This window comes from Mangifera indica, chromosome 20 (assembly GCF_011075055.1).
Source record: "Mangifera indica cultivar Alphonso chromosome 20, CATAS_Mindica_2.1, whole genome shotgun sequence".
NCBI classification, from domain to species: domain Eukaryota; kingdom Viridiplantae; phylum Streptophyta; class Magnoliopsida; order Sapindales; family Anacardiaceae; genus Mangifera; species Mangifera indica.
The window spans coordinates 171822-198454 of record NC_058156.1 but is presented as its reverse complement, the minus strand read 5'-3'; the positions used below and the strand labels follow the sequence as shown (position 1 = coordinate 198454).

Sequence of the window (26633 nt, the reverse complement as noted above, 5' to 3'; positions counted from 1 at the left end):
AGGGTTTCGATTTTCTGGTAAAACCTCTCTCTCTTCGGCAACCAACACTGTCTGACCATCTCTCTCCCTTCTTTCAAACCACCCACTTTCATCCAAAGCTCGGAGGGTGACGAATCTCGACTAGCGTCTCCCCATATTTTGCACAAATTGCCTGCCTTTATTTCACGTGATTCATCTCCCTGGCATCATTCAAGCACTTGTCTTCGTCATCCTAACATCTATCGTAGTCGTCCAACATCAAAGCATCGTGGCTAAGATTAACAAATCACGCGATATTGCCTGAGCATCATCCAAATGTGATAAATAAGTGGTCATTCGAGCTCGAACAAAAGATGGGTGGTCGCCCTTCCTTCTTCTTTTGGTGCTGGAAAAAGATTGGTGGGGAATGCTAGCTCTAGTCATTGGAGAAAAAACCCTAAAAATTTCAAACCTTAGGGGGAAATGGTGACTTTTCAAAGAGGTTTGAGGTAAAATAGTAATTTTTAAAATCGGGGGGTCGGGGAGGGGGGGGGGGGGGGGGCGGGGGGGAGGGAGAAGAGGATGAGATAAAATTATATATTATTTAATAATATTTTTAAAATAACAGTTTTATCCTTATTTCTAATAAAAAATTCTAATGAAAGTTAGTTCATGTGTGGATGTTTGAGTTCTGAACTATCGCAGATATATTTTTGATATTGAGCTAAAACTTGAGTAAGAAATAGTCTTTTGGCCTAAATATTATCAGTGTCAAATTAAGATAGGTTATATATTATTAATAAGGGTGAATTCGAAAGAAGCTATTTCGTTTTGACTTATTATTTAACTGGAATAAGTTGAACTCAAGTTGAAAAAGAATCAACTCATTGAGTTTGAGTTTGACTTAGGATAAACATTTCACTAATGTCGTCAAATCAAAGTTCATTTTAACGGTGATTTTTTTTATTTTCTAATTATTATGTTCTAGTTTGATTCAATTTGAATCCACCTATGATTATTACATGGTAATTAATAATTTATCCAATAAAAGCAATGTTATGATCCACCTAGACACCTTTGCAATGCCACCTACCAAAATTCATCCTTAATTCTATTTATTAGGACAAAAAAATGTAACCCAAAAGAAAAAAAGGGAAATAAAAGCCCTAATTTTCACCGGAGGTGGGTCGGTGTAAGGACTTGAGATGGCACGTGTGAGTATTGGTGTATGGATATGGAGTTAGGGCAAGACCATGGTATGTTGTGAACATTTTTGACTGGTCAACTAAGAAACATAATATACAGAGAGAAATGGTGAGATTTTTCTCGTATTTGATTGAAACAATAAGAAAAAATGAATAAAAAACATGATATTGCGTGAGGGACTGACAATGCAACTCGCTGGCTCGGAAACAAAACACAAGTTTAAAATTATATGTTCAGAGGGAGAGAAAGAGAAAGAGAGAAAGAGAGATTCGAGTTGGGTTGAGTTGATGAGATGAGATGTATGAAGTGGGAAATGGCTGATATGCTTCATTCATTCACCACATAGCCTGGGAACAAACACAAGCACAAACACAGAGAGATAAAAAGAAGAAGACAGTAATTATGGCGTATCTCTAGAGACTTGATTCTCTTTCTTTCTCTCTCTCTCTCTGCAAAACCCTATTTAAATATCACCTTGGATTTCTGCTTTCTCCCATGCAATTGTCTTCTCTCTTTCTTCTTTCTCATATCTCCATAACTTGATTGTCTCTCCACTTGACTGGTTATATATCTTTTCTCCTGAGTTCACTCATAGTTACAGTGTTTGTAATAAAAGATGTCTGGCAGAAGGTCAAGATCAAGGCAGTCCGAAGCATCAAGGATCACTGATGATCAGATCAATGATCTTGTTTCCAAGTTACAACAACTTCTTCCTGAGCTTCGCAATAGCCGCTCTGACAAGGTATACTTGTTTTCTATTTACTCTTGCTATTCTTATGTTCATTAGGTTTTGGTCCTTCCCTTGAAAGAGATTTCGGATCACCTCACCCATTTTGTTTTAAATCTCTAACAACTAACGCTTGCTAACTTGTCTTTACTTTCCATACAAAGAAACTCTAGGCATTGTTTACTTGAAGAAGTAGCCATTTGTTGTAAAGTAAAACTGTGTCAGATTTTCTCATAGCCATAGACGCAGGTTTTTGAGCAGAGGGTTAAATCGTGATAAAAACATCATGTTCTCAACACTCATTTAAATAAAATCATTCGCTCATGATTATCATTTCCCTGCACAAGACTTAGTCTTTGTGCTCTTCTTCGTTGGTGCACGAATTTTCTTATGCAACACCAGTTAGATTCAAATTCCAACTTTAGGGTGGTTTGTGAACAAATATTGAAGGTAGAGACAACCAAGCACGTTATTATACGTACTTATGCAAATTAATTTACTTATCTCTTAGTCTTGAATTGAAAAGCCTCTGTCATAATCAATCCATCCATTTAGGAGGCATTAGCAAAGGACAATCCTTAGAGAATAAGCAGAGAGAAGTCCAAAATTTGATAAAACACTTGTTCACGAGGCTTAATGAGAACAATTTTTGAGTATATAAATAGGTATATAGATGATATATTATTATATAATTGAGTGATTTTGAATTAAAAATAAAATAACACTTAATCATATGATGATATATCATTTATATACTTATTTGTATACTTAAAAATATATAAGCATAGCATTATTTTGATTCAAAAGTTTTTACAGTCGTCCATATACGGTAATCTGATTTGATTGCTTAATTGCAGGTTTCAGCGGCCAAAGTGTTACAAGAAACATGCAATTATATTAGAAACTTGCACAGAGAGGTTGATGATCTCAGTGAAAGACTTTCTGAGCTATTGGCGACAACTGACACTGCTCAAGCTGCTATAATCCGGAATTTACTTATGCAATAGTTGTGCATATATACTGCTACTGCTAAGAATGGATATTAGGAGAGGTCATTTACCTTAGGCAGTGGCCAGCTATCCCATAGTCTATCCATTCTTCTTCTGAATTACTCCTTTCTCCTCCTTTCTCCTCCTTTCAGGTCTCTCTGTGACGACATTATTAGTTATGAACTTTAACTTATTATTAGATGCAGTTGAATGGTTAGAATATCCTTTTTGCAAACCAATGTTTATGAGACCAATATAAAAGGTCTTCTCTCTCAAATCCTATTTGCAGTATATATAAACATAAAACTTATGCGTTCCGATTATTCAAAAATGACCCAAAAAGAAGGAGAGTGATACTACATATGTATAAATGATCATCATAAAAGTGGATTTGATCCCGCTTGCACTGAATTCGGAGTTAGTTTAAGTTTGAGTTGAATTTATAATATCCAATTTGAATTAAAACTAGTATATAGTATTATTGGAGGGCTATTGATTGGGTAAAGAATGTAATTAGAAGGATGAATAATAACGTTGATGAGATAAACAATATCACTAAATAAACAAACAAATCAATCTCAATTTAAACTACTCAACTAAACTTTAACTCGAAATTAACTCATTTGAATTGAGTTGAGTCTTGAATTCAATCCAAGTCTACTCAGATCAAATTTTTTCCTAATTATGTGATTAGATTCGAGTCAAATCAACTCAAATCGATTTTAATTTTATTTCAAATTATCCAATAATGACATATTTGTTTGTATGTATTTATAACCCTGATCATTTAAACATGAAGTATTATTGAAAGGAAAAACAACACATTATTTGAAATCACAATTATCATAAAACTTTTTATCCTCTATTCTATCACAACTTGGACGGGTAATTGCACCAGTTTTCCATCTTATATACTAATAATATTATATAAATTTGGGCGCAGACAAGCTTTTTCACATCACATCAATGGAGACAGTGGGGAAGTTGATGAATGTGAAAGAAACTCGGTCGAAGAGCTTGATAAATGCATGGGGATGGCAGAGTTACATGAAAAGGGAAGTGTCAATTAATTTGGAGCATGGGTTACATCTTTCTCGATGGAGGTATGGGCAGTTTCTGGTTGAAGCAAAAGCTGCAAGGAGATAAGTAAGCAGCAGCAATATTGACTTTGCCTTTGTCCTCCACTCACATTTATATATGATTCAAACAGGATAACAAAAATATTGAGCAATGAAACAATTTTTACATAATTTTCTGTCAGGCTTTCCCAGATTTAGATGTACTTTTGATATACATGACAATTATACATTTCTTTGAGCCAGTCATGGAAGCATCAAACTTATATTTTCCCCATTGCCACTGCTTCTTCAGGATAAAGCCAGTAAGCCAGAAATTTTTACATATAGATCAGAGGCCGAAAGATTATTTTCCACTTGAACTTCGAAGAAATGACAATTTTCCATCTTTTAAGTTTGAAAAATTCATTTTAGAATTAGAAACTTAAGAATTTATTACAACAAATTAATAAGAAACAAATACTGCTGGATGAAATAATGGCAACTGATCATATTTGTTATTTCATTTTCAAATTAAAAATACAATTTCAAGAATGTACAAAGCCACTGGAGTAATGCTATTGCTATCAACCCAATATATCGAAGCAAGCACAAGAGAAGTCTAATACATAAGGCAAATCATGACAAATCGTTGAATGCCTGGGCGCTGCGGGCAACCTTGATGAAGACATCCTCTAGAGTGGTATCAGCCAAACCCCAAGCGAAAACAGTGAACCTCCGCTTTGCATCCTCGACAGCTTGGAATACATCTGCAATCCGAGCCTCATGTTTTGGAAGCTCAAACTTTTGGGTTCCAGAAATGTGGTATATCTTAGTAGCACTTGGGGAGAGATGCTTTATCATACTCTCCACTTCTGCCTCATGATCCGCAGATGTTGTCATTGTGAACACGTATGATCCTCCATATCTAGCCTTCAACTGTCAAACACCACATTTTTTGGAAAGTCAGTACAATGCAATGAAGAAAACTGTGTCTGAAAAAGACAATTGTTGATTTTCAGTGTCAATAAACTTCATGCAATACTGAGTTACTTGAGAACCATATTGAAGGTCTCATTTTCTATGTGATCTCATCGTGCAAGACGTTTAACAGTACATATGTTTTTTCAAATTTACCTCTTTTGGGTTTCCTATGCACTGCAAGCTGCCATCTACAAAAATTCCTAAACGGTCACATAGGGCCTCTGCTTCCTCCATAGAATGGGCTGGTAAACATATAAACAAGTTTAGCAAATACACGGAAAAATCTTCCAGCTCTCTCGTTAGTAGCATCCTTAAAACCATAAACCAAAAAGAATAGGAGATAGAATTAGGTTTTCACGGATGGAAAATGGGTGTTTGTGTAGAGAGAGAGAGAGAGAGAAAGAGAGTACTGGTAAGAATAATTGCCCGGCCTTGCTTTGCACACTTCACAACAGTCCATAAATTATTCCTTGAAGCTGGATCCAATCCAGTACTAGGCTCATCCATATAAACAACCTTGTGAAATCTCCAAGGATTAGCCAAAAGTAGTGTGGTAGGATATAACTATCCAAGAGTTCTCAGTCTTACAAAAACATTGAAGAGAGACAGTGACATACTTTGGGATCCCCTATCAGTGAAATGGCAACACTCAGCCTCCTCTTCATACCTCCACTGTATTTTGCAGCTTTTTTGTCAGCAACCCCTCCATGAAACAGGTTGACGCTCTTGAGAGATTCTTCTACTGCCTACAGCAACAAAATAGGAACAACAAGAGAGTAAAAGTTATTCTTGGTGAAGATTGCTAGCAAAAGATGTATTGCTCATTATTCTTCATAGGGCTGGATTCGAGCCGAGCCCGTTCGAGCTCGAGCTCGAAACGAGCCAGCCCTAAGCTAGCTCGAGCCCCAATGTTTTCAAGCTCGAGCTTAATTTTCAAAGTTTGTAAATTAAAATTTTTGATACAAAACGACGTTATTTTGATTAATATGTATTCAAACAACGTTGTTTTAATAACGAATACTCGAATTTGAAACGAGTCGAGTCAAACTCGAGCCGAGCTCGAGCTCAAGCATAACGAGCTCGACGAGCCCAAACTCAAGCTCGAGCTATATTATTATTAAGTCGAGCCGAGCTCGAGCTCGGTTCGGCTCGAATCCAGCCCTAAATTCTTCCCATCCTTCACCACACCTCCAACAAAAGATTGAGCATTGAGTTAAAATTTTGATCGAGCCGCTAGAGCAGAATACATGCAAAAGATGCAGATTTACATTCAGGTTAACTCCCCCATACCTCTTTGGTACAAATTTACTGTACTATAACTGCTTTTTGTTTCCAAACTTAATAGTTTTAGTTTATTAAAAATAATCAAATTCCATTGGAAAAGCACAAAAATGAGAAGAAAAACACAGGTTTATATTAAAATTCCAACCACAAATCCTGATACAAGTACCAGTTATCCTATAAAAAAAAAAAGTCAAGGCAGAACTAAAACTATTTTCAAGGCTGACTTACCAGTTTCAAGGCAGAACCTTTAAGGTTCTTAAGTCTGCCATAAAATAGTAGGTGCTCTCTTCCTGTTAGGTTTTCCCACAGCAGGCTAAAATTGTCCAATAAATACAATGACATGTCAAAATATTTCAAAATTTGAATAGACAATAATAAGAATTCTTCTGCCATAGAAGAAAAAAATTTCAAGCTTACTCTTCCTGAGGGCATACACCAATGCTGGTATATATTGTGTCCATTTCAGTTCGTATGTCAAAACCCTGAACAAATGCTGCTCCAGAGGTTGGCTTTGTGATCCCAATCATCTGTTAACAAAAAAATAAATCTTCAGTGTTGCAGAAAGCACAGCAGACATTTATTTCTGAGGACACAAGAAGAGTCCACAGCAAGCAAAACTTCTCACGATAAAGGAAATACAGATCCTCTAGAAGCAATGTAAGTGGCAAAAAATGTTTTTAACAGTAAACAGCTCTGTAATAGAACCAAAATAAACAGAAGCCCATGCTGACATGCTAAGATTTTTCCATTATGTCTCCTTATTTCAGGGTCCGAAGAGCGTAGATGCTGTATTGGTCCCTAAAGGGAATAGTCAACCATGTTTATCTCGAGGAGCGAAAAGTGTATATTGTACTTACCATACCAATAAAAGAGGTTTTGCCAGCACCATTAGGACCAAGCATGCCAAAACACTCCCCCGAAGGCAAAGCAAGAGATAACCCTTTGACAGCTAATTTTTCAGGATTGCCATCCCTTCCAGGGTATATCTTTCTAAGGTTATCAGTGATGACTGCATAACTTGAGCTTGGTTCAAGCAGCAACTGCTCAACCTTTTCTCTCTGGACAGTAAAAAGATGAGTGAAATTGGAATTATAGAAAGAACTGAGTCAAATCACAACAATGAAGATCCAAAAATAAGAAAGTGATAGATTTATATAAATAAACATCAAAAGTTTCATTAGTGATGTCAGGCCCCACAACAATTACAAGCAGTAGAATCACACTCGAGAGCTGTGCATCAACAATTTCATCTTCCAAGATAAATAACTCAGCAATCAACATTTATGTTATGAATATTTAATGAGAAGCATTTGTTGCAGAACAAAACCCGAAGAATAGAGAGAAAAAAAATCATCGTACTGCTTTTATAAATGTGGATAGTTTAAATATTTTTTGCTACTTCAGACAATATGATAAATCAATAGTTTCTGAAAGACCAACTTGCTAGTCTATGTATCAAGGAATTACTAACACTCTCCAGAAACCTGTACCTGTAAAAGAAGATAATGTAAACTCACAAGAAACAAGAAAAGCTACCTCCTGAACTACATCAGGTTTGTCCATTTCAACAAAGACTTTAGATCCCTGCCTTTCCAAGCTGGGCCTCTGAGAAGATGAATGAGGTTTCTTCTTCAAGTTTTGCAAGAAAAACATAGGTCCTTTTGCACTTCCAGATGATACAGTTTTATCAATATAATAAGCGATAGCAAGCACCAACAGCCACTCAATCAGCATGATAATAAAGATCTCTCTCATCCCGTTTCCACTGTCAGCAAAATCTGCCCACCTCATACCATCAATTCCCATGTAGTGACCCCTGAAGGAATATTGTCCAAATTCATATAATCCACGATATAGAGAGAAGCCAGGATACAACTCCATTACAATGATCCAGCCTCCTACAGAAAGTGAATAAATCACATGATGAGTGATACTAGTTCATGTTTAAGAAAAACAGAAACAAGAACAAGAGTATAACCTTATTTTGCATTTTAACTTACTTGGAAATGATTGATCTTGAAGAAAGACCTGAAAGAGAAAGGAACCTAAGAGGCCAGTTCCAAAAATGCATATGTATCCGACCACTGCACTCATTCAAATTTTCGTTCACGGGATGAAAATTAGTTCACAGATAACAGCAAAAATGTGGGAATTCAACCACTAATGTAATACATAAGGAAAAAAAAGACCACCAAACCTGCAGCAGTCTTCACATTTGAAAACAGTGCAGCTAATAGAAAGGCCACAGAAATTTGCAGGTTTATATAGAGAAAATAAAACACAAACTGGATGCTGTATGAATTCAGTGTGAAGAATCTCAACCCTGCAAGTCAATTGCATAAAATTAAGTTGATTCAAAGATTAAAGATATATAATTGCTAGCTAGATCATTACCTATGACTGAGCCAAATATCACAAAACATATCATGTATGCTGCAGATATTGCAAAAAAATAAGCATATGAAATCATCCAATAAGGTCCATCACCCAGTCCATGCATTTTCATCATAATTCGCAGTTTCTGCTGTTTCTCATATACCAAAGCTGTCAAGACCACCTACAGGAAAGAAATCATATTGAGCATTTAGAACTTGACAAAGTATCAGATACAACATTATTAAAACCTATGAGATGATGTACCTGATGCTAACTTCTTTGACATGTAAAGAGCTGTAAAACTGAGTTGGGTCCTTACGAAGCTTAAACCTCTAAATTTAGTTGTAACTAAGAATAATACCAAGCCAGGTTAACCAAGTGGTCTTATGTTTGAATTTCTTCCTATTAACTGAATTATAATTACTTGTGCTTGTGTTCTTGTCATATATGTGTTTTATGGATATACATGCCTTACAAACTTGGGACACATGCCAGAGTTAGTATGTTAATGGGCTTCTTACCAGTCAAGTTAAGCTTTTTGGTAAAATGATAACTTAAAAGGACAGTTCTAACTAGATACATTTATTTAATTTTTTTTTTTTAATATGGGAATGCATGACACTGCTTCTTATATGATACTTGTTACTTATAGCATTACTATAGGATTATTTAAAATTTGTGAAACCAGATAATTCAAATGATGATTCATCATTACACATAAAGGATAAAAAAATTACTTTAACATTTATAAATCAAGTGTGATTACTCAGAAAAACCTTTATTTAGCTATGGTCTTTAACAGAAACAGACAAGAAAACTATGATACAAGTCAGGAAACTAACAAATATCCACTTGATGCAAGCCTTAACTACTTATGATCCCCAAAGAAAAATATATGTCCTTATACAAACAGAATACTTACAGGGAATAGCTGTAGGACAACCCATGTAAAGAACAGTGTGCCAATAATGGATGACAAATCCACCCTTAGCTGGGTTTCAGTTTTGGGCATTTCTTTGACAAATTCAAAAAGCATTTGTGCACTAGGCCCTAGCAGAGAACGAAGGTATGCATTTGATACCTAGAATACAAGAATCTCACATGTCAGTGTATATTATGATTTATTGTTTCATGCAGATGAATAGATGAATATAAATAATCTGAACCCTGAAGGTGTGTTAGGGAGAATAAGAAAAGCAGAATACAAAACAATCTAAATCCCGAAAGTCAGAATAAAATTATAAGAGGAAGAAGAAAAGCTAAAAACAATTACAATGCAATATTGTTACTGAGATGGCCCTGTTAATTATGATAGCATATAAAACAAAATCCATGACGGGTGAAAAGATAGGAGTTAAAATGTTGTGGAAAAGGGTGATTCTCCACAAAGTTGATAAATAATACTTCAATAGCATTTTAAATTATTTTGAACAACACCATGCCCCAAGCAAGACAAAAAAAAAAAGAGCATTTAATAGGTTTAAATGTGAAAGTGAAAGGAAAAAGGTTAAAAAATTATACATCCCATAAGAAGGTTGGGCAGAGTATCTCATTCTTAAATTTTCTATTTGTCAAAGAATTTGGTTCATTTACTTTATATATATTTTAAGGACACTACACACTGGAGTCTATTTCAAGGCAGGCCTAATGAAGGAGTCACACAAAAAAATGCATAACCACAAATAAAATCCCAATTATTATACACTTTTCTATACATACCAGATTAACTGAGCGTGGAACCCGCACCAAATCAATAGGAGAATTACCTCCGCCATTCTTATAGGTTGAATTGTACCAGATGCTCACATTAAACTTATTCAGGTCAGAGTTTAAGAAATCATAGGCTGCAGAAAAATCAAAGTACAAGTATTTTTGTATTACTGTATTAACCATAGAAGATTTAAAATAAGAAAACCCAGAACACTAACCTGCAACAATCTCATTAATCTTTTCTTCTGAGTTCCCTTTCATATATCCTCTATATATCTCATCATTTATTTCTGAAGAGCTTGTGCGCCATAGATTTGAACCTTCCACACATCTTATCTCTAGATCAAGAAGAATGATAAACAATCAGAAACTTAAACTAATGGATGCACTCGTTTTTTTCCTCAGACACAATGATTTTTTTTTTTTCAAATATTGTAATGCAATTGGATGGTTGAAGTTGTACAGTAATCTAATTGCCTTGTCAATTACTGCTTCTGTTCCTGATTAAGGAGTTAGAATGGCTCACAGAAATTCAACCACCAAATGAATAAGTAGAGTGAACTTTCCCTGAACTCATGAAGATAGAAACCTCTTTGTTTCTTTGCCATGTCAAAATCCGTAACATTCTCCAAATTCATTTTTATGTGAAGTCAACATTTTTCTCACATTCATGGAACAACATATTGGACAACTTAAATTTTACTGAAGAAATTGAATGATTTTTGTGAAAAAATATTCAAAAGAAACTATCCAAGGGTACAAAACATATACCTAGTGTAGTATTAATGGATGACAACTGAACTGAAGCAGGAATTGTAGAATTTGATGCACACTGACTTTGAACATTATAGATTGGAAGGCCTGAAATAAAAGCCGAATCAATAAATTGACTTGTATCCAGCGTTGATTCTGACCCCTGAGACATTTTCGAAATATCACATTAGCTGCAAAGCTTAAACAGTTGTCAAGAAAGCAAATCTAGAGAATTATGCTTGATACAATGTTGATACCAAAAATAGAAGTAAAAGGTAATATTAACCAAAAAAATCTAAACAGTAATAAGAAAAAGGGCAGGAAAAACAACTTACCAAGACATTGCTGGCCAAACTACCTATAAGATTGGAGGGATTTATTGTAGAAGTGTTTGGCAACATATTCTTACCCAATACTGTTAAAGTTCACACCCAAGTTAAAAAAAACATAAAATATATGTATCTATTACATCAGTAGGTGAGAAAATGAAATTGTAAAAATTCTAACTAATGAGAAACAAAGAAATAGGAGAGATGGTCATACTTTCTCCAAAAGAATGATTGTTTCCAGTTAGAAGGAAAATCACCGGACAGGAACCATTAATTCTGCATGATTCATTTGGCAAATCTGTGAATGTCATAAAATCATTTCTAACAGCACGAAATTCAGGCGCTGGTATCTGTAACAATGGAGGCCATTCTGGAGGATTAGGAATGGGACAAAAAACTGCTTGATCCGAATTTGAGTACTCTATCCCACATCTTTCCTCCACACATTTATCTCCATTTCTTCTGATGCAAATACAACCACACTTGTTGTCACTGTTATTGTTGACTAGTTTATCAAAAACAATTTGGAGGGCCAAAATTAATAGACAAAGGACAACAGGAAATGCAACGAGCCGAATATTCGCCCCCACATTTCGTTTCTGCAAAAGGAGAACAGACATAACATTGTCAGATATGTTCAATTAACCATAGTTTGCAGAGACCTTAAATTTCACTTCAACACTATTAACATAAGAGTATGACAGTCTCAGCTACAAGTTTTCCATTTTTAATTTCACACAGAAACAAAAATGCAAATAGATTATAAATCTGACAAATAAAAATCAACAATAACATTTATCACTTATCAAGCCAGAGATAGAGTGAGAGCATAAAAGATCAGTAAGCTGAAACTTTGGTCCTAGCTATATGCTAAAACAATTGACCCCACAAAAGAAAAAGAAACAAATTCAACTAAAATAGAGTTTCCCCAACATTGAGAACCAGAAGATTCAATATATCTCAGCCAAACAAACCCAAAAATTACAAAAGTTCAAAATTTTACCATATACCTGAAATTCCCAAAATGAAGTAAGTTCATCAAATAAAAATAATTCTGAAAAAAGAAAAAAACCTTTTTTCATTCGGAATAAAATGCGAAGAAAAAAAAAAACACTATAGAAAATCAACAGCCAAAAATCTTATTGGAGAGAGAGAAAGAGACCCACCTGGAAAGTTAAGTTCTTTCTGAGTAAAGCATTTGCCTGAGTGCAGAAACCGGCCGCCATTGATGTCAGTTTGAAGTATTTGAACGTGAAAACAGTTACCGACGGAGGATGGAATTACCCGCCAAGTATAATTTGGGTTCAATGTTGAGACCGTTAACAAGTACAAGTCTTTTCTGTTTTATGTAATGGAAATTTTCAACTTTCTTAAGCGCGTTGTCTTGTGAGAAAGAAAATAATACTGCAGGTGCGTAAATGAGATTGGATACCGAGAATGCCCTTGACACAATGACTATAGTACCCTTTGGTTGACCATAGATAATTTACTAATTCAACACCTTGAAATCCAACCGGGACCCAATGCCCAGTTATGTCCGGACGACCACAACTTTGGTCCTTGCAAAGGATCATGGCATATTAGATGGCTTGAGGCAGAAGAAAGGTAAGTTACGAGAAATTAGTGTTGGAGGATTTGGGCAGTAGTTTACAAGAGAAATTGAAGGCGATGAGGCTTTTGTGGGTGGGGATGAAAGCTGATGTATGAAGTAATCGGGGCTGTAACTTCTAGGAAAACAACAACATTATTAATTAATTTGGTCAAAATCTGGGACAAATGAAAGGAAGCTGCAGGGCAGATGGGCTCTGCTCTGCCATATTTTATATTAATATAATTATTGATTATGATGTGTGAAAGGGGGCGCTGAGGTGAGCACGCACTTTGACAAATGCCAAACGAAAGATATTTTGACAATTCTTAACCCCCTCACCAAGCAAAGCAAAGCATTATTTTAATTAAATATTGACTTGGCAGCCGCATTGTGGTCCATTTTAGGGAATGTGCGCAGGAGGATAAGCTTGGGTTCAAAGGTACCAAGCGTCAACCCCTACGGAATACAATTGCTAAGTTGTTTGTTTCCTTACGTGAAAAGACCAATCTGCCATTCCTAGTTGACCAAACTGCCCTCCTCATTGAATCCCTCAAGGTAATATGCCTTTTCCCTTTTATGTACCAATAAGGGATCTAATCTTAATATTCCTTTAATAATAAATGCAATATTATTTATTTATATTTATCATATATTTTTCCAAATTGATTTATTTATGTAGGTGGATTTAAACCGGTCGAATTTCAAAGAATCCAATTAGATTTTTCCAAAAAATAAATGCAATATGATAACCCGGTCTAATTTTGACAAAACTGGATTCTCAAAATCAATAAAACTCTCACTCAAACTTAGGTTCAAATAAATACAATTTGTCTTTTTTATTATTTACATACTATTCTAAAATGGCTGTATTTCATCCAATTCCAGCGTATTTCAGTCATTCTTTTATCAGGAAACCGAACAGGAAGACATCCAAAAGCGCGCTCTTGTGTGTCAACAGACGTATAAATACCAAGCCAAAGCAAAACCCACCAAGAATAATCTGTTTACCATGGACACGTTAACAGGATTTCCTCTTCTTTTTCAACAATTCAAGGCACTGTTCAAGAAAAACTTCTTGCTTTCATGGAAACACAAGACTGCTACGTTCCTCCAACTCTTTTCTTCTCTCTTCTTCATCTTGCTCATGTTCATAATTAAGCTAGCTATCGACGCTCGGTCCTCCTCTTCTACTGACTATACCACTGTTCGGGATCCAAGATCTTTAGTCTCTCCGTCTATCCCCCCTTGTGAAGACAAGTTCTACGTGGACATACCGTGTATTGACTTTGTTTGGAGCGGCAATGATAGCGTTAGAGTTCAGAGAATTGTCAGCGCCATTATGCAGAATAATCCCGGTAGAGCTATTCCTTCAAACAAGGTACAAAAAGTTCTAATTGAATAACATTGTCATCATTCTCATATGTTTACATTTAAGTTGTGTTTGGTTTATTGGAAGAAAAAATGGGTCTTTTTAAAATTCTAGTTGTGAACTTTAATTAGACCAAGTTCTGTTCTTTTGTTGATTAAAGAACTGTATGTGAAATGTTTGAGGATTTCAAGGCTAAATAAAAGTTAGCTTTGATTTAAGTTTGTTGGCAAGTTGAAATAAATCTGTGTCTATGCATTTATGGTGCAGGTTATGTCTTTTAGAACGAAAACTGAAGTTGATGAATGGCTTTTTGATAATCCTCTGAGGTGCCCAGGAGCTCTGCATTTTGTGGATAGAAATGCTACTGTTATAAGTTATGGCATACAGACTAATTCTACTTCAGTTGAAAGGGGAGGGGTTTATGAAGATCCCACGTTCAAGTTTCAAATCCCACTTCAGATTGCTGCTGAGCGCGAAATTGCCAGGTTAATGATTGGAGGTATAGAATTGTTTGTTTTATTCTAAACACTTCCAACTTTTTTTGTTTCTTTTTCTTTTGACTAGTTGGTTACTAAATTTTTCATTTTTGTGACTCTGGGCATGTTCAGATCCAAACTTTAGCTGGGTTGTAGGGCTCAAGGAATTTGCTCATCCTGCAATGGAGCTTTTCAATGTGGTAGGTTCAATAGGACCAAGCTTTTTCCTTGCAGCTGCCATGTTTGGTTTGGTGTTTCAAATTGGTTCTTTGGTCACTGAGAAAGAGCTCAAACTTCGCCAGGTATTAAAGTTAGATTAGGAATAGCATTTCTGCTTCCCTGAAAAATCATCCATATTTTCATATGATTTCTTATGTTTTTCAACAGGCAATGACTATGATGGGTCTTTATGATTCTGCCTACTGGTTATCATGGCTATCATGGGAGGGAATCATTACACTTTTTTCATCACTCTTCATAGTTCTTTTTGGAATGATGTTCCAATTTAATTTTTTCTTGAACAATAGTTTTGTAATCTTGTTCTTTGTGTTCTTCCTTTTTGAACTCAATATGGTAAGCACATTTCTGAACAATCCTTACAAATCCTTTTCCTGGAGTTCTCTTTTTGTATTGAGCAGACATATAACCTTGATCTATTCTTTTGACCCTTGATGCTAGACTGGCTTCGCCTTCATGTTTTCATCCCTCATTAGCAAGTCATCATCATCCACAACAGTGGGTTTCTCCATATTTATAGTTGGCTCTTTGACTCAGGCAAGCTTTCCCTGCTATTTGAATTGTAGTTATATGTCTATTGTGCTTATAGGTCTTCATTTGTTATTACAGGTTGTTACGGCTTCTGGTTTCCCTTACTCTGAAACTTTTTCTAATACATATAGAATCATATGGTCACTGTTCCCACCTAATCTTCTTGCCGAAGCCCTAAAGCTGCTTGCTGATGCAACTTCCTCACCTGGAGATATTGGGATAAGTTGGAGTAGACGGGCAGAGTGTGCACCAAATGATACTGAGTGTGTGATAACAATTGTATGTAAATATTTTGAAGCTCAAAATCCTAAATTTGTGATAGTTCACTCAACATCTGCAAAGAGGTCATCTTTGCTTTTGTTGCTACCCTGTTAATTTTTTGAAACTTTATCCTATATTTATTTTATCTATTAATTTATCTCCTCACTTGGAAAGCTGATTAACTGACATGATGTTGCAATGTTTGTGGCTTTTCATGCACTTGACAGAATGATATCTACATGTGGCTTTTGGCAACATTTTTTGCATGGTTTTTATTGGCTATCTATTTTGATAATATAATTGCAAATAAAGCTGGTGTGAGGAAATCTATATTTTACTTTTTAAACCCCTGGTATTGGACAGGGAAAGGTGGAAGCAAGCCTGAAGGTAAGCAAGTTTAAACTTCAATCTATGCTTATCAGTTCTATTTGGCAATGTTGGCTAATATTATGAAATTGCTAATTTATCCTCCCTTCAAAGAGGGTGGTATTTGTAGTTGTATTGGTTCGGTCCCTCCATTGGATCATATTACTCCAGATGACGATGATGTTCTTGAAGAGGAAAGCATTGTTAAACAGCAAATTAGGGAAGGTGTTGAGCTGAATGTGGCAGTCCAGATACGTGGCCTTGTAAAAACATATCCTGGAACTAGGAAGATAGGTTGCTGTAAATGCAAGAAGACTTCACCTTACCACGCTGTTAAGGTAAGAGTAATCTTTGTTTGAGAAGGTAGAAGAAAGACATTTTTTTATTGTTGGACTTACCACTGTATTACTTCCATGTAGGAGACTCATGTCAAAATGATAATCACAATATTTTTTAATGCACTTGCTGTTGTTTTTACTGAAACTTTCTTCAAATTTAAAATTCATTGAATGTTTTGCTGGAATTGGTTTGAAGCAATCTTCCTGCAGAAACATTTGATTCATTTGATTGTTGGCCTTTTAAGGGTCCTCCTGCAGAATCAATGGAATCCTTTAGATGGATGGAAGGATACTCTTTTTTCTTCTGATCACTAGTTTTTTGTTATCACAATTGTATTTCCTTTTACTTCAGTCATGAGTTAACCAAAGTCATGTGAAAGATGACACTGGGGGTACAAATTTATTTTATTGGTGACTTCCATGAAATAAACCCGTTACTTATTCTCTAGTTATCTGTCAGGGTTTATGGGTAAATATTGCAAAGGATCAATTATTTTGTCTTCTTGGACCCAACGGTGCTGGAAAAACTACAACAATCAGCTGTTTGACTGGTGTAACACCAGTGACTGGTGGAGATGGTAAAATCTTGTTTGAATGTGTGTTGTGTTTTTGTCGATGCACAGTTGCGTTTACATTTAATATGACTTCTAGTGGAATGTTAGCAATAAAATTTGATTTATTGTCAGCACTTATTTATGGGAATTCCATTGGAAGCTCTGTTGGCATGTCAAAGATTCGGAAAATAATAGGAGTATGTCCCCAGGTGATTCTCTATCTCTCAGAGTAACATTTGGATGATTTTCACTAATTTTAACTTTCCAATCAATACCAAACTAACCTTTCTTTGAACTTTTTGTCTTCTAAGTTTGATATTCTCTGGAATGCATTATCCGGTGAAGAGCACCTCCATCTCTTTGCTAGTATCAAAGGCCTACCTCCTGATTCAATCAAATCGGTATGTGCTTTGCAAACCTGGTAGCTACTTTTCTGGTCATTATATATGAAGACTCCAAACATGCCTTGAGATCCCTAAGTAACTCTGTCTCTACGTTTACCCTTGAAGGTGTTCATCGTATTAACTAATGATGCCCTACTTGATGAGCTCATTTATAAATGAAAAACTCTTTGTTCTATCATTTTTGTCAAGACAAACGTTTCAACTTAAATACAGGTTACTGAGAATTCATTAGCAGAAGTGAGGCTCACTAAGGCAGCCAAAGTAAGAGCTGGGAGTTACAGTGGAGGAATGAAGCGTCGCCTGAGTGTTGCAATAGCTCTAATTGGCAATCCGAAGTTGGTCATTCTGGATGAGCCAGTAAGCAGATTAGACGAACTTTTCGTCATGAGTAATGCATCTATTTATGTAAATGGTTTCCTTAATTTTCGATTATCTTGATCTGCAGACTACTGGAATGGATCCAATAACAAGGAGGCATGTGTGGGATATAATACAAGACGCGAAGAAAGGGCGTGCCATTATCCTGACAACACACTCAATGGAAGAAGCTGATATTCTGAGTGACCGCATAGGAATCATGGCAAAGGGAAGGCTCTGCTGTATTGGAACCTCAATCAGATTAAAGTCACGGTTTGGTACTGGCTTTGTTGCTACTGTCAGCTTCACTGAAAGCAAAACTGGACAAAGTCCTAACGAGCCAGAAACAGTTGCAACACCTCATCATGATGCGGTGAAGCAGTTCTTTAAAATTGTATGCAGAATACATAAAAAGATCTATACTTTTCTTTAACCTTGAAAGATTTGGCATCATCTGATTTTTGCAATATATTGGCAGCGTTTAGATGTCGTCCCAAAAGAGGAGAACAAAGCATTCCTAACATTTATCATCCCTCATGATAGAGAGGAGCTTTTGACAGTAAGCATTTCTCACAGTTTGATTCTTTTTCTTAACATGGAATTGTCCTCCTTTCATTGTTGCGACTTTGGTTTGGAATTCGGATAGGGGTGTAATTGAGCCGGGTAGTGCTTCACTTGAACTCGGTTCGATTAACTTTAGTTAGAGCTCAAGCTCCAGATAAGTTTGGTTGACTCGAGTTCAGCTTGAAATATTTTTTTAAACCCCTAATTTCCAAATTATTATATTTTAACTTTATAACTTTTATATTTTTATCAATTACCCTTGTAATTAAAGTAAATAAATAAGTTTTTGGAGAGTAATTATAAGATTTAAAACTTTTAGTAACTTATTGATATTTTATTCGAATCGAGCCGTGAGTTCATGAGTGCACCGAGTCAACCATACTCAAGCTCTAGATCTGAACTCAAGCTGTTCAAGCTCTGAGCACATTAGTCAAGCCAAAAGCTCAATTTACACCCCTAGTTTGGATGTTAATTATGGATTTGCGTCATAGCCTAGTAAAGAGTTATCATTATATCAGTTTTGTTACCATAATATACTTTATGTAAAGAGAAATAAGAAATTTTGAAACTACTTATCTTTTCCTCGGCATAATGCATCTTGCAATGAATTCATCGACGCCAAAACAATAAGAGATTTACAGAGATTAGAATCTTTTTTTTTTTTTTTTTCTATTGTTCTGCTCTGACTTGGTAAAACTTGATCAGAATTTTTTTAAGGAGCTGCAAGAAAGAGAAAGAGAATTCAGTATAGCCGATATTCAATTAGGTCTTTCAACTCTAGAAGAAGTTTTCTTAAACATCGCAAGACAAGCAGAACTAGACGATGCTGCAGCTGAGGGGAGATTGGTCACTCTAAGCTTGTTATCAGGGGCTTCAGTTCAGGTATGTGCTATTCTTTTCTTATCGGAATTTTTTGTGTATCATAATGCAATGCAATGCAATGTAATGTAAAAAGATTCCAGTGATTATTTGTTGCATATTGTTACCATGTTTCTTAAATGGTAATGCAGATACCTCCAGGAGCAAGGTTTGTGGGGATCCCAGGAACAGAAACTGCAGAGAATCCTAGAGGGATTATGGTTGAAGTATACTGGCAGCAAGATGATTCTGGTGCCCTCTGCATTTCTGGTCACTCCACTGAAACTCCTATACCGCCTAATGTGCAGACACTAGCTCCCTCAGCATCAACTTCCCAGGGAAGATTCTTCAGGCAAAGAAGACCAGTTCATGGAATTGTGCTTGATCCCAGCCAGATTGATGCTACAACATCCTCCTAGTATGAACACAAATTGACTATTGGTAGTACACACCGATTTTGTTATTTTAATAATTAATATATGTGCGCTTCACTGTCATGCTTATAGACCTTCACCAAGCCTAAGACCAGCCCTACCAGTTGGATGAATTGATGATACCAGCATTATAAAATTTTAAAACGAGTTTAAGTATATTTATTGAATAATAAATGTTTCTCATCCAATGATGTCTGTGTTTAGTCATAATTTTGAAACCGATACTCAATTCATGTCTTTTATTATTAAACTTGACTATCCTCCCGTTGAGAATCCCCAAATGCTATAGATAAAACTGGTCAAAAATCACAAAAAAGCACCAAAATGAATCGAGTGTTGGATAATACCAGACAGTTTTTGAGAAGTATTGTCTCATATATCTTCTCATATGTAAAAATTGAAAAAAAAAAACTTAGGACTGTGGTTTCCATGGTTTTCAATCGATTTTGACCACAACTTTTCGTGATTTTCAGTTTGGTTATATACCTTGAGAAGGTAAATAGGAAAAAAAATATCACCTTTTATAAAGCCTTCAAACATCTATGAGCAATTTAAGCTTAATTTACCTTTGTTAGTAAATTATGAAATATACTAGTTTGCAATAATGTATTTTGATCCTAACTTAGTTCTGAAAAACAATCACTGAAAATGCCAGATAATCTCTTCAATTCACCATTAAAAAAAAAAAAAAAGCCATACAACGTTAGTACACACATGTATCGGGGCATTTCAGGAATATCATTGTATTTTTGCTACTACACTAATATTTTTACAAGCCATAAATAAAATTAGGATAAACTAATTTGAAAAATTCAGCTCTGCCAAAGGGGAAAATATGAACCAATATGAGATTGAAAGTGGAAGTGGATGTATACAATCACACTATGAACAACCAAATCCCATGTCAACCAACAACAGCTCAAAACCTATGATGTACAGCAATAAAGAAACATCCCAAATCAGAAATTTTGTAAGTCTTTTGGCAAGCACACATACCTCCAACTATAGACCCGGTCTCAGTATGTTCGTACAAGACAGAAATTTGATGAAAAACTCTTGCACTGACTCTGGGAAATCAGATTTTTCCAGCAAATCACCTTCTCCACTCTTGGGTTACCTTTGCTGCAAAAAACCAATCACCATGGAGTATAATTAATAAAATGTTGAAAAAAGAAAACAGGGAAAGAGAGTAGTTTTGAGATTATAATGGAAACAAATATAAGACCCAGTTACTCTACTAAGCGCCAACATCTTATACCATGTCCATCTCTCAATGATGAGTGATTTTTATCACTTCTATGACCACCTTTGCCAGCATTAAGAGGCCTCTGCGTCCTTGGTGAGTGAGAGCTGATTCTGCTATTAGTTGAAGAAGGCAGTGATTGACGTCGACTGGCACTACTTCTGTCAGCATCATCTTCAGCAGACCTTGGGGAACCTTGTAGTCTCAGCTTAGCCTTTGCAGATTCAGTTGCTGCCATATAGCTTGGCAGCGTTGGACTGTTTTGCAGCCCATTCTCTACATGTTCTTGCTTCACCGGCGTAGAAGCTTTCCTGCTTGGTTTGTGATTCTCATTGTTTGCCAAATCCTCCTTTGGATTCAGCTCACTGTTTGATACAGGGATAGCCTCGTCTTTACTACCATTGTCTATCAAAGGCTTTGACTCAGCTGCAACTAGATCACCAGAAGGTAAATCTGATGTCTCCTTCATCTCAACTGGTCCTAGAGTAGATTCTGCATCGGGGAGTTTGGATAGTGTCAAAGTCATCTCTTTCTTCATCTTCTCACCGGAACTACCCATGCTTTGTTCTAAAATTTCATGGCTTAAAGTGCCTGAGACATTTTCCAAACTTGCCTTTGGCTTCTCAAATTCAAACTCTGACTGCATAGAAAGAGAAGTCTCTAACACAGGGTTATGAACCTTTCTGAGGCTGCGCTTAACCTTTTCAAGTTCATTTTGTGCATTTTCATGCACTGGATCCACTGGTTCACTAGTAACTTTCTTCAGACTCCGTTTGGATTTCTCAAATTCAGGGGTTGACTGCAATGAGATATTCTCAACATTTGCAGCAGGAACCCTCCGGACGCTTCTTTTTGGTCTCCCCGTTTCAGCTTCAATGGTTTGAGAATTAACCTGCTTCTTCTGAGTTTTTGACTCTAATGCTTTTTTTGGTTGGGGAGCCGGTTTCCAGAACTGAGAAGCTGACCAGCGTTTTAACCAGTTTGTGACTGAATTTGGTTCCTCAGGACCATATTGGATGTGTAAAGGCATCACAGTAGGTGATGGAGCAAGCAGCTAAATCAACAAATTTAACAATCACTTTGCTGATACAAAATAAATCAACACGGGTGGACATTCACTTAAAAATTGCAAATAAATCCCTTGCATAGCTAACAGTGGATTATTAGTTCAATAAGCAGGTACCTGACCACCAATACAGTGGATTCAGCATGACTAGAAGTTAGTTTTTCTTTTATTGTTTAAAACAAAAGACCTACTTGGACATCAATAGGGACATTTCAGTAACCTTAAATGTTATGACACAAAGTCATGGTAACTCAAACTATTGCTTATTTGCAATAAATAAATATCATAGCAACACACAGAGGCATGACATGACTCTAAGCATACCTTGGAGATAAAAGCATTTGTTGAAAGCTTTGTTGCTTGAATAGACAAATTAACTCCAACAGACTTCACAGGCTTGCCCTCCTGAAGGACAGAACACAAAGAAGAAAAAGACAATAAATAATTAGAGATAAACCAGGGCGTGTAGAAATTCAGGAAGTTTAACAAATGTCATGAAAACGTGCAAGTGATGTATCTTTCTCATGTATGCTACCAATACACTTTGTGCTTGAAAAATCGCATCATGAAAGGAAAAATCTAAAAGTTAACTACACTAAAAGATCCAGAAAATTACTCCATAACTCAAAGTAGTATGTGTGACCAAGATTTCAAGCTCATATGGTATCTTATAACGTCCAGCATAGGGTGACTCTTGAAAGAGAAGATTCACAATCAAATAATGAATAGGTACAATCATAGACATCTGTGGGGGAAACATTAGGTCCTGAGGTGATACTAAACCACTGGAATTTGGGTGATGGTGATCAATGGGCTTTATAACTCAATTATGATGATTGCAACAAGTTCATATGGATATAAACCATCTAACTGTAGGCTCCCCCCATTCTGAATGTGCTGCAACCCAACCACATCGCAAACAATAATAATAAAAGAGCAATTACACATCACAATTCAATTAAACTCAGACAAATATGCATTTAATTGATTGAAGGAATCTCTTCTTAAAGTTAAACCAGAAAACATGAACTATGATTAAAAATTTCCAATTTACTGAGTACTCAAGAAATTACCAAAAGCTTCACTAGATTGCAGTTTCTGCTCACTTCAAGTCCGATATCAGAATGTCTAACCATTCTGCCACGACCAAGAGCCTGCAACTTCACAATCCCTAGCATAGAGCACAAAGTAGCAACTGCTTGTTTCCGCACCAGGTGTCCCCGAATGAGAGCCTGCAACTTTATTATGCCTTTGAGAGCCCAAAATGCTCGGCGAGCCTTCATTGTGAAAGCTTATGTTAGTATAGACATAACATCAAAAGCATAATTATGTCCATAAAACAAAATCTAACATATTGAATAAGATCAAGGCTATACATCATCAAGACTCCATTCAGTGTACAAAGACAGAAAATCAAAGCCAGTTTGTGAGTGTACAAGCCTCCGAAAACATTCAAAAAGGAAGAAGATTACCAAGTAACTCCTGAAAGCAGCCTGCACCTTTGTTGCTGCTTTCACTAGCCTGATTTTCTCAGGATCATATGGTTCATCTTCGGGTATGAAATTTTGTGAATCTGGAGCTTGAATCCCAGGCAATGATATTGCCCCATCATTTGATATATCTGCAGCTTCCTTTTTTCCCAACACTAAATTCATTTCATTTTGATGAGTGGTATATGTGTTTGGCTGAGAAGCCAAAGGAAGATTCAAATTATTATCAGTGTCTGTTGCCTTGACAGAAACCAAAACCTCATTTTCATTTGCAACTTTCTGTTGGAAATTAAAAAATAAATAAAACCCATATTATAAAGTAAAATACTTATCATAATAACGATAACCATAGCATATACATCTAAATTATAAACTTGTTTAATTCAAGCAATAGCACCAAAGTAGATTACTAATACTGTCCATATGATAAATGAAAATGTAGTAAATTTGCTAGTATGAGCATATGCAGCAATATCCTTGTGATGAAGGTGTGGCCACAAAATTGTGCTCTAAATTACCCAAAAGTCATTATGTCAGATAAGCTATAGCAAATTACTAGGGTTTTAAAACCTTGGGTACATGAATCTTCCATAGAAGATTTCAGGTCCAAGTAATGATTTTCAGGAATTGGGCAACATCAACTTCATAACATCAAAGCACAATGCAATTACACCAGGATCAATATAACAGTTCACTTATTCAAGCTGCAATCTAATGTGAAAATTAAGCCGTCTAGTTGTGTTCCAGAAAAGTACCATGCCAATAGTCTTGTGAAAGTTTAAAATATTGAAGACTGAAGAGGAAAAACTCATCTCACCACTAATATGTTTTAAATTCAAATTCATTGTTGCATAAAAAATTTAAAGCGGTTTTACAAAGCATCAAGCATAATTACAACTTCATATTTACCTCCCGTCCTTTTGAAGTATGAGATTTAGAAGACTTCTTGCCAAAAAGTACAGTCTTGATCCATTTTCCAGGTGATTTTCCCATAGCTAAAAAGACTAGAATTTGCAGTAACTCAAACTTCAATCTCACTTCCTGCATCATGCAAAGGATATTATCTTTTCCATCCATCAAATTTAATTTGAAGAAATCATCTACAACACAAACAGTATCATGAAATAAAGGAAGCAGAAATCCATCGGAAGTACTTGAACCATGTACCAGTACAACATTTAGTCATTTCAACTATTCTTCCTAAACTCAAAGGGACATGTGAAGTAATTTACGTTCACATTGTTTTTTAATCAAAGACCACGTCTCAATATAAATGTCAGAAACCATTGCCTCTGCTCATTTTCAGAGAAGAAATTTAAATTCAACAATACTAAATGTGATAAATTTTGTGTAAGTCAAATTCATTGACTACTAGTTGCACACCTTGTTGTGGAGGCCATCACAAAAGGCTTGGTACTTATTAGGTCCATATACTTATAATAGTGCACTTTTCTTGTTATTACTAACAATCTAACAATAGAGGGACACTGCTACTCATAACAATTTAATTTGAAAATATAAATGCAATAGAGAGTATTTCACCTTTATTTTGACTAGAACTATTACATGTAATAGGGATTCAGTTAAAAAAAATTAACATCTCAATTCCAATATTTTAGAGCCAAAGCTTTGAAAAATTACCCTATGTTTTAAAATGGAGGCATCGTGATTGCAGTGAAGCAGTGTTAATAGAATTGAAAAAGCAATTATGTAAAACACAGTGATCTAATCTATTCAAGACCATAATATTCAAAGATAACGGGCAAGAAATCAACGCGAAAGCAAAATCTAGAATTCAAATACAAATTACTTACTTTAGAAAGCTTAACTTCGCGATCTGCTACGGATACAGAACCACAAGATACTACAGGAGAAAAAAAGCAAAGTAATCAGTACATTAACACGTATAAGTTGGATTTTCACTAGATCTGAAAGTTACCAGACAAATGTGGCGCTTCCAACTTTCAAATCTACTATCAGAAAAGCATACACGGAAAATTTCAAAAATAACAAATACAAAATAAATTATCTCAAAGTATGTGTAGAAGACACTAAACAAAGATTTATCGAGAAAAATAAAAGGAAATGTACCATGAGTGTGCGAGTCACCGACTCGCTGAACTTCAGAATCAAGGGCAAAAGAAATAAAGTTTCATGGATTTTCTTTTTTTTTTCTGCTTTGCTTTGCTTGCTCTCTGTTCTGTGTACTGATAGCGCAAAAAAAGACTGCATTCGAAATTTTAAAATTAATAAATAGTAATGTTAAGCTGAAAGCAAGTCCCCAGTGAGATACTGGATATTTTAGTTACACCCGTAGGATTTTGGAACAGTGTCTGAATATCGGTGGCTAACAATGTACTGACCACTGGATTAAAAAGTTTTCTCATGAGGTCGAGTGTATGAAATAAAACCTATGTTTTAAAGAGGGTGGTGTTGGGTGGCCCAATGGCAGTTAGTTCGTGTGCAAGTGTCCAGTGTATTTATTTTAAGCTAAAGCATCATTAAATTACCACTGTGTCCTCTCACCGGAAACTATAATGAGAGTTGTGTGTGAGAGCGCGTGAGATTTTAGCGGTTCATTTGTGGCGGTAGAGTTATAGACAGGCGAATCAGGAGAGCGTGTTAAGGAGGGATAGTATTGGAGAGTGGCAGAGGTTGTCAGATGGTGCATTAGCATAATACAAAAGTTAAAAGAGTTGCCTATAGGGAACTAAGTTGCCAAGAGGAAGTTTGACCGGTTAAAGAGAAAGTTACATGTGTAGGCTCAGGTTTTTTTTTTTTTTTAAAGTATTTTAATACCAAATTCAATCTTCATTTATTTGTTCTCGTTGGTAAATCACAATTATTTAAACTTAATTCGGCTTATTCATCCATTATTTGAATTCAATTTAATTTATTCATTTTTATTTTAATGAATAATATTATATTATTATATAATTAAATAGAAACATGTCACCAATTAAAAGACAACGTATATTACACTACTTTATGCCACAACAACACACTTAAAAGAGTTTTGAAATTATAGAGTTCATGGATGGCAAACCCCACCAAAAACATTTTCACTTAATGCTTGGTGATACTATTTTGTAATCATTCCTTAAAGTTGCCCATTAGGACCGG

General features: G+C 35.6%; 4 protein-coding genes across 7 annotated transcripts; 2 read left to right on the top strand and 2 right to left on the bottom strand.

The window, feature by feature from the left end:
* The first annotated feature begins 1486 nt into the window (after positions 1-1486).
* On the top strand, positions 1487-2924 carry LOC123204942 (transcription factor PRE3-like). Its single transcript, XM_044621761.1, has 2 exons — positions 1487-1906; positions 2749-2924. Exons 1-2 carry the CDS (start codon positions 1781-1783, stop codon positions 2896-2898), a joined length of 276 nt encoding a protein of 91 aa, XP_044477696.1. The 5' UTR covers positions 1487-1780; the 3' UTR covers positions 2899-2924.
* A 1507-nt stretch (positions 2925-4431) lies between these two features.
* Positions 4432-13008, bottom strand: LOC123204953 (ABC transporter A family member 7-like). Its single transcript, XM_044621776.1, has 18 exons — positions 12538-13008; positions 11586-11970; positions 11378-11457; positions 11061-11205; positions 10508-10627; positions 10299-10423; positions 9502-9660; positions 8598-8760; positions 8401-8526; positions 8204-8287; positions 7740-8101; positions 7061-7261; positions 6621-6730; positions 6432-6516; positions 5537-5665; positions 5330-5435; positions 5073-5161; positions 4432-4874 (listed from the first exon to the last, which is right to left on the bottom strand). The coding sequence occupies exons 1-18, from the start codon at positions 12595-12597 to the stop codon at positions 4575-4577; spliced, it is 2829 nt and encodes a 942-aa protein (XP_044477711.1). The 5' UTR covers positions 12598-13008; the 3' UTR covers positions 4432-4574.
* Positions 13009-13807: 799 nt separating this feature from the next.
* On the top strand, positions 13808-19899 carry LOC123204845 (ABC transporter A family member 2-like). Its single transcript, XM_044621649.1, has 16 exons — positions 13808-14340; positions 14599-14830; positions 14940-15109; positions 15195-15380; positions 15486-15581; positions 15654-15854; positions 16064-16223; positions 16317-16540; positions 17001-17118; positions 17227-17303; positions 17406-17495; positions 17712-17855; positions 17944-18249; positions 18334-18414; positions 19125-19301; positions 19430-19899. The coding sequence occupies exons 1-16, from the start codon at positions 13972-13974 to the stop codon at positions 19694-19696; spliced, it is 2898 nt and encodes a 965-aa protein (XP_044477584.1). The 5' UTR covers positions 13808-13971; the 3' UTR covers positions 19697-19899.
* A 531-nt stretch (positions 19900-20430) lies between these two features.
* LOC123203852 (protein IQ-DOMAIN 31-like) lies at positions 20431-25736 on the bottom strand. Of its 4 annotated transcripts, none has more exons than XM_044620304.1 (9): positions 25602-25734; positions 25450-25480; positions 25325-25374; positions 24420-24551; positions 23493-23789; positions 23094-23297; positions 22345-22425; positions 20970-22008; positions 20431-20833 (listed from the first exon to the last, which is right to left on the bottom strand). In XM_044620304.1, exons 4-9 carry the CDS (start codon positions 24501-24503, stop codon positions 20805-20807), a joined length of 1734 nt encoding a protein of 577 aa, XP_044476239.1. In that variant the 5' UTR covers positions 24504-24551; positions 25325-25374; positions 25450-25480; positions 25602-25734; the 3' UTR covers positions 20431-20804. The 4 variants fall into 4 exon arrangements, with proteins under 4 accessions (XP_044476239.1, XP_044476240.1, XP_044476238.1 ...); XM_044620305.1 differs by having other exon boundaries at positions 25450-25483; positions 25602-25730; XM_044620303.1 differs by lacking the exon at positions 25450-25480 and having other exon boundaries at positions 25602-25736.
* Between the last annotated feature and the right edge of the window lie 897 nt (positions 25737-26633).

What these genes read in the sequence shown, in the direction of transcription:
- LOC123204953 (XM_044621776.1), bottom strand. Translation starts at nt 12,597, where the DNA reads ATGGCGGCCGGTTTCTGCACTCAGGCAAATGCTTTACTCAGAAAGAAC. An exon ending in AAACCTCTTTTATTGGTATG is followed by an intron (nt 6,731 to 7,060) that starts GTAAGTACAATA and finishes TTTTGTTAACAG; the next exon opens with ATGATTGGGATCACAAAGCC. An exon ending in CCGGGCAATTATTCTTACCA is followed by an intron (nt 5,162 to 5,329) that starts GTACTCTCTTTC and finishes TATGTTTACCAG; the next exon opens with CCCATTCTATGGAGGAAGCA.
- LOC123204845 (XM_044621649.1), top strand. Translation starts at nt 13,972, where the DNA reads ATGGACACGTTAACAGGATTTCCTCTTCTTTTTCAACAATTCAAGGCA. An exon ending in CACCTTACCACGCTGTTAAG is followed by an intron (nt 16,541 to 17,000) that starts GTAAGAGTAATC and finishes GTTATCTGTCAG; the next exon opens with GGTTTATGGGTAAATATTGC. An exon ending in TAATAGGAGTATGTCCCCAG is followed by an intron (nt 17,304 to 17,405) that starts GTGATTCTCTAT and finishes TTGTCTTCTAAG; the next exon opens with TTTGATATTCTCTGGAATGC.
- LOC123204942 (XM_044621761.1), top strand. Translation starts at nt 1,781, where the DNA reads ATGTCTGGCAGAAGGTCAAGATCAAGGCAGTCCGAAGCATCAAGGATC. An exon ending in GCAATAGCCGCTCTGACAAG is followed by an intron (nt 1,907 to 2,748) that starts GTATACTTGTTT and finishes GCTTAATTGCAG; the next exon opens with GTTTCAGCGGCCAAAGTGTT.
- LOC123203852 (XM_044620303.1), bottom strand. Translation starts at nt 24,503, where the DNA reads ATGGGAAAATCACCTGGAAAATGGATCAAGACTGTACTTTTTGGCAAG. An exon ending in CTGCTTTCAGGAGTTACTTG is followed by an intron (nt 23,298 to 23,492) that starts GTAATCTTCTTC and finishes TTCACAATGAAG; the next exon opens with GCTCGCCGAGCATTTTGGGC. An exon ending in ATCATTGAGAGATGGACATG is followed by an intron (nt 20,834 to 20,969) that starts GTATAAGATGTT and finishes GGTTTTTTGCAG; the next exon opens with CAAAGGTAACCCAAGAGTGG.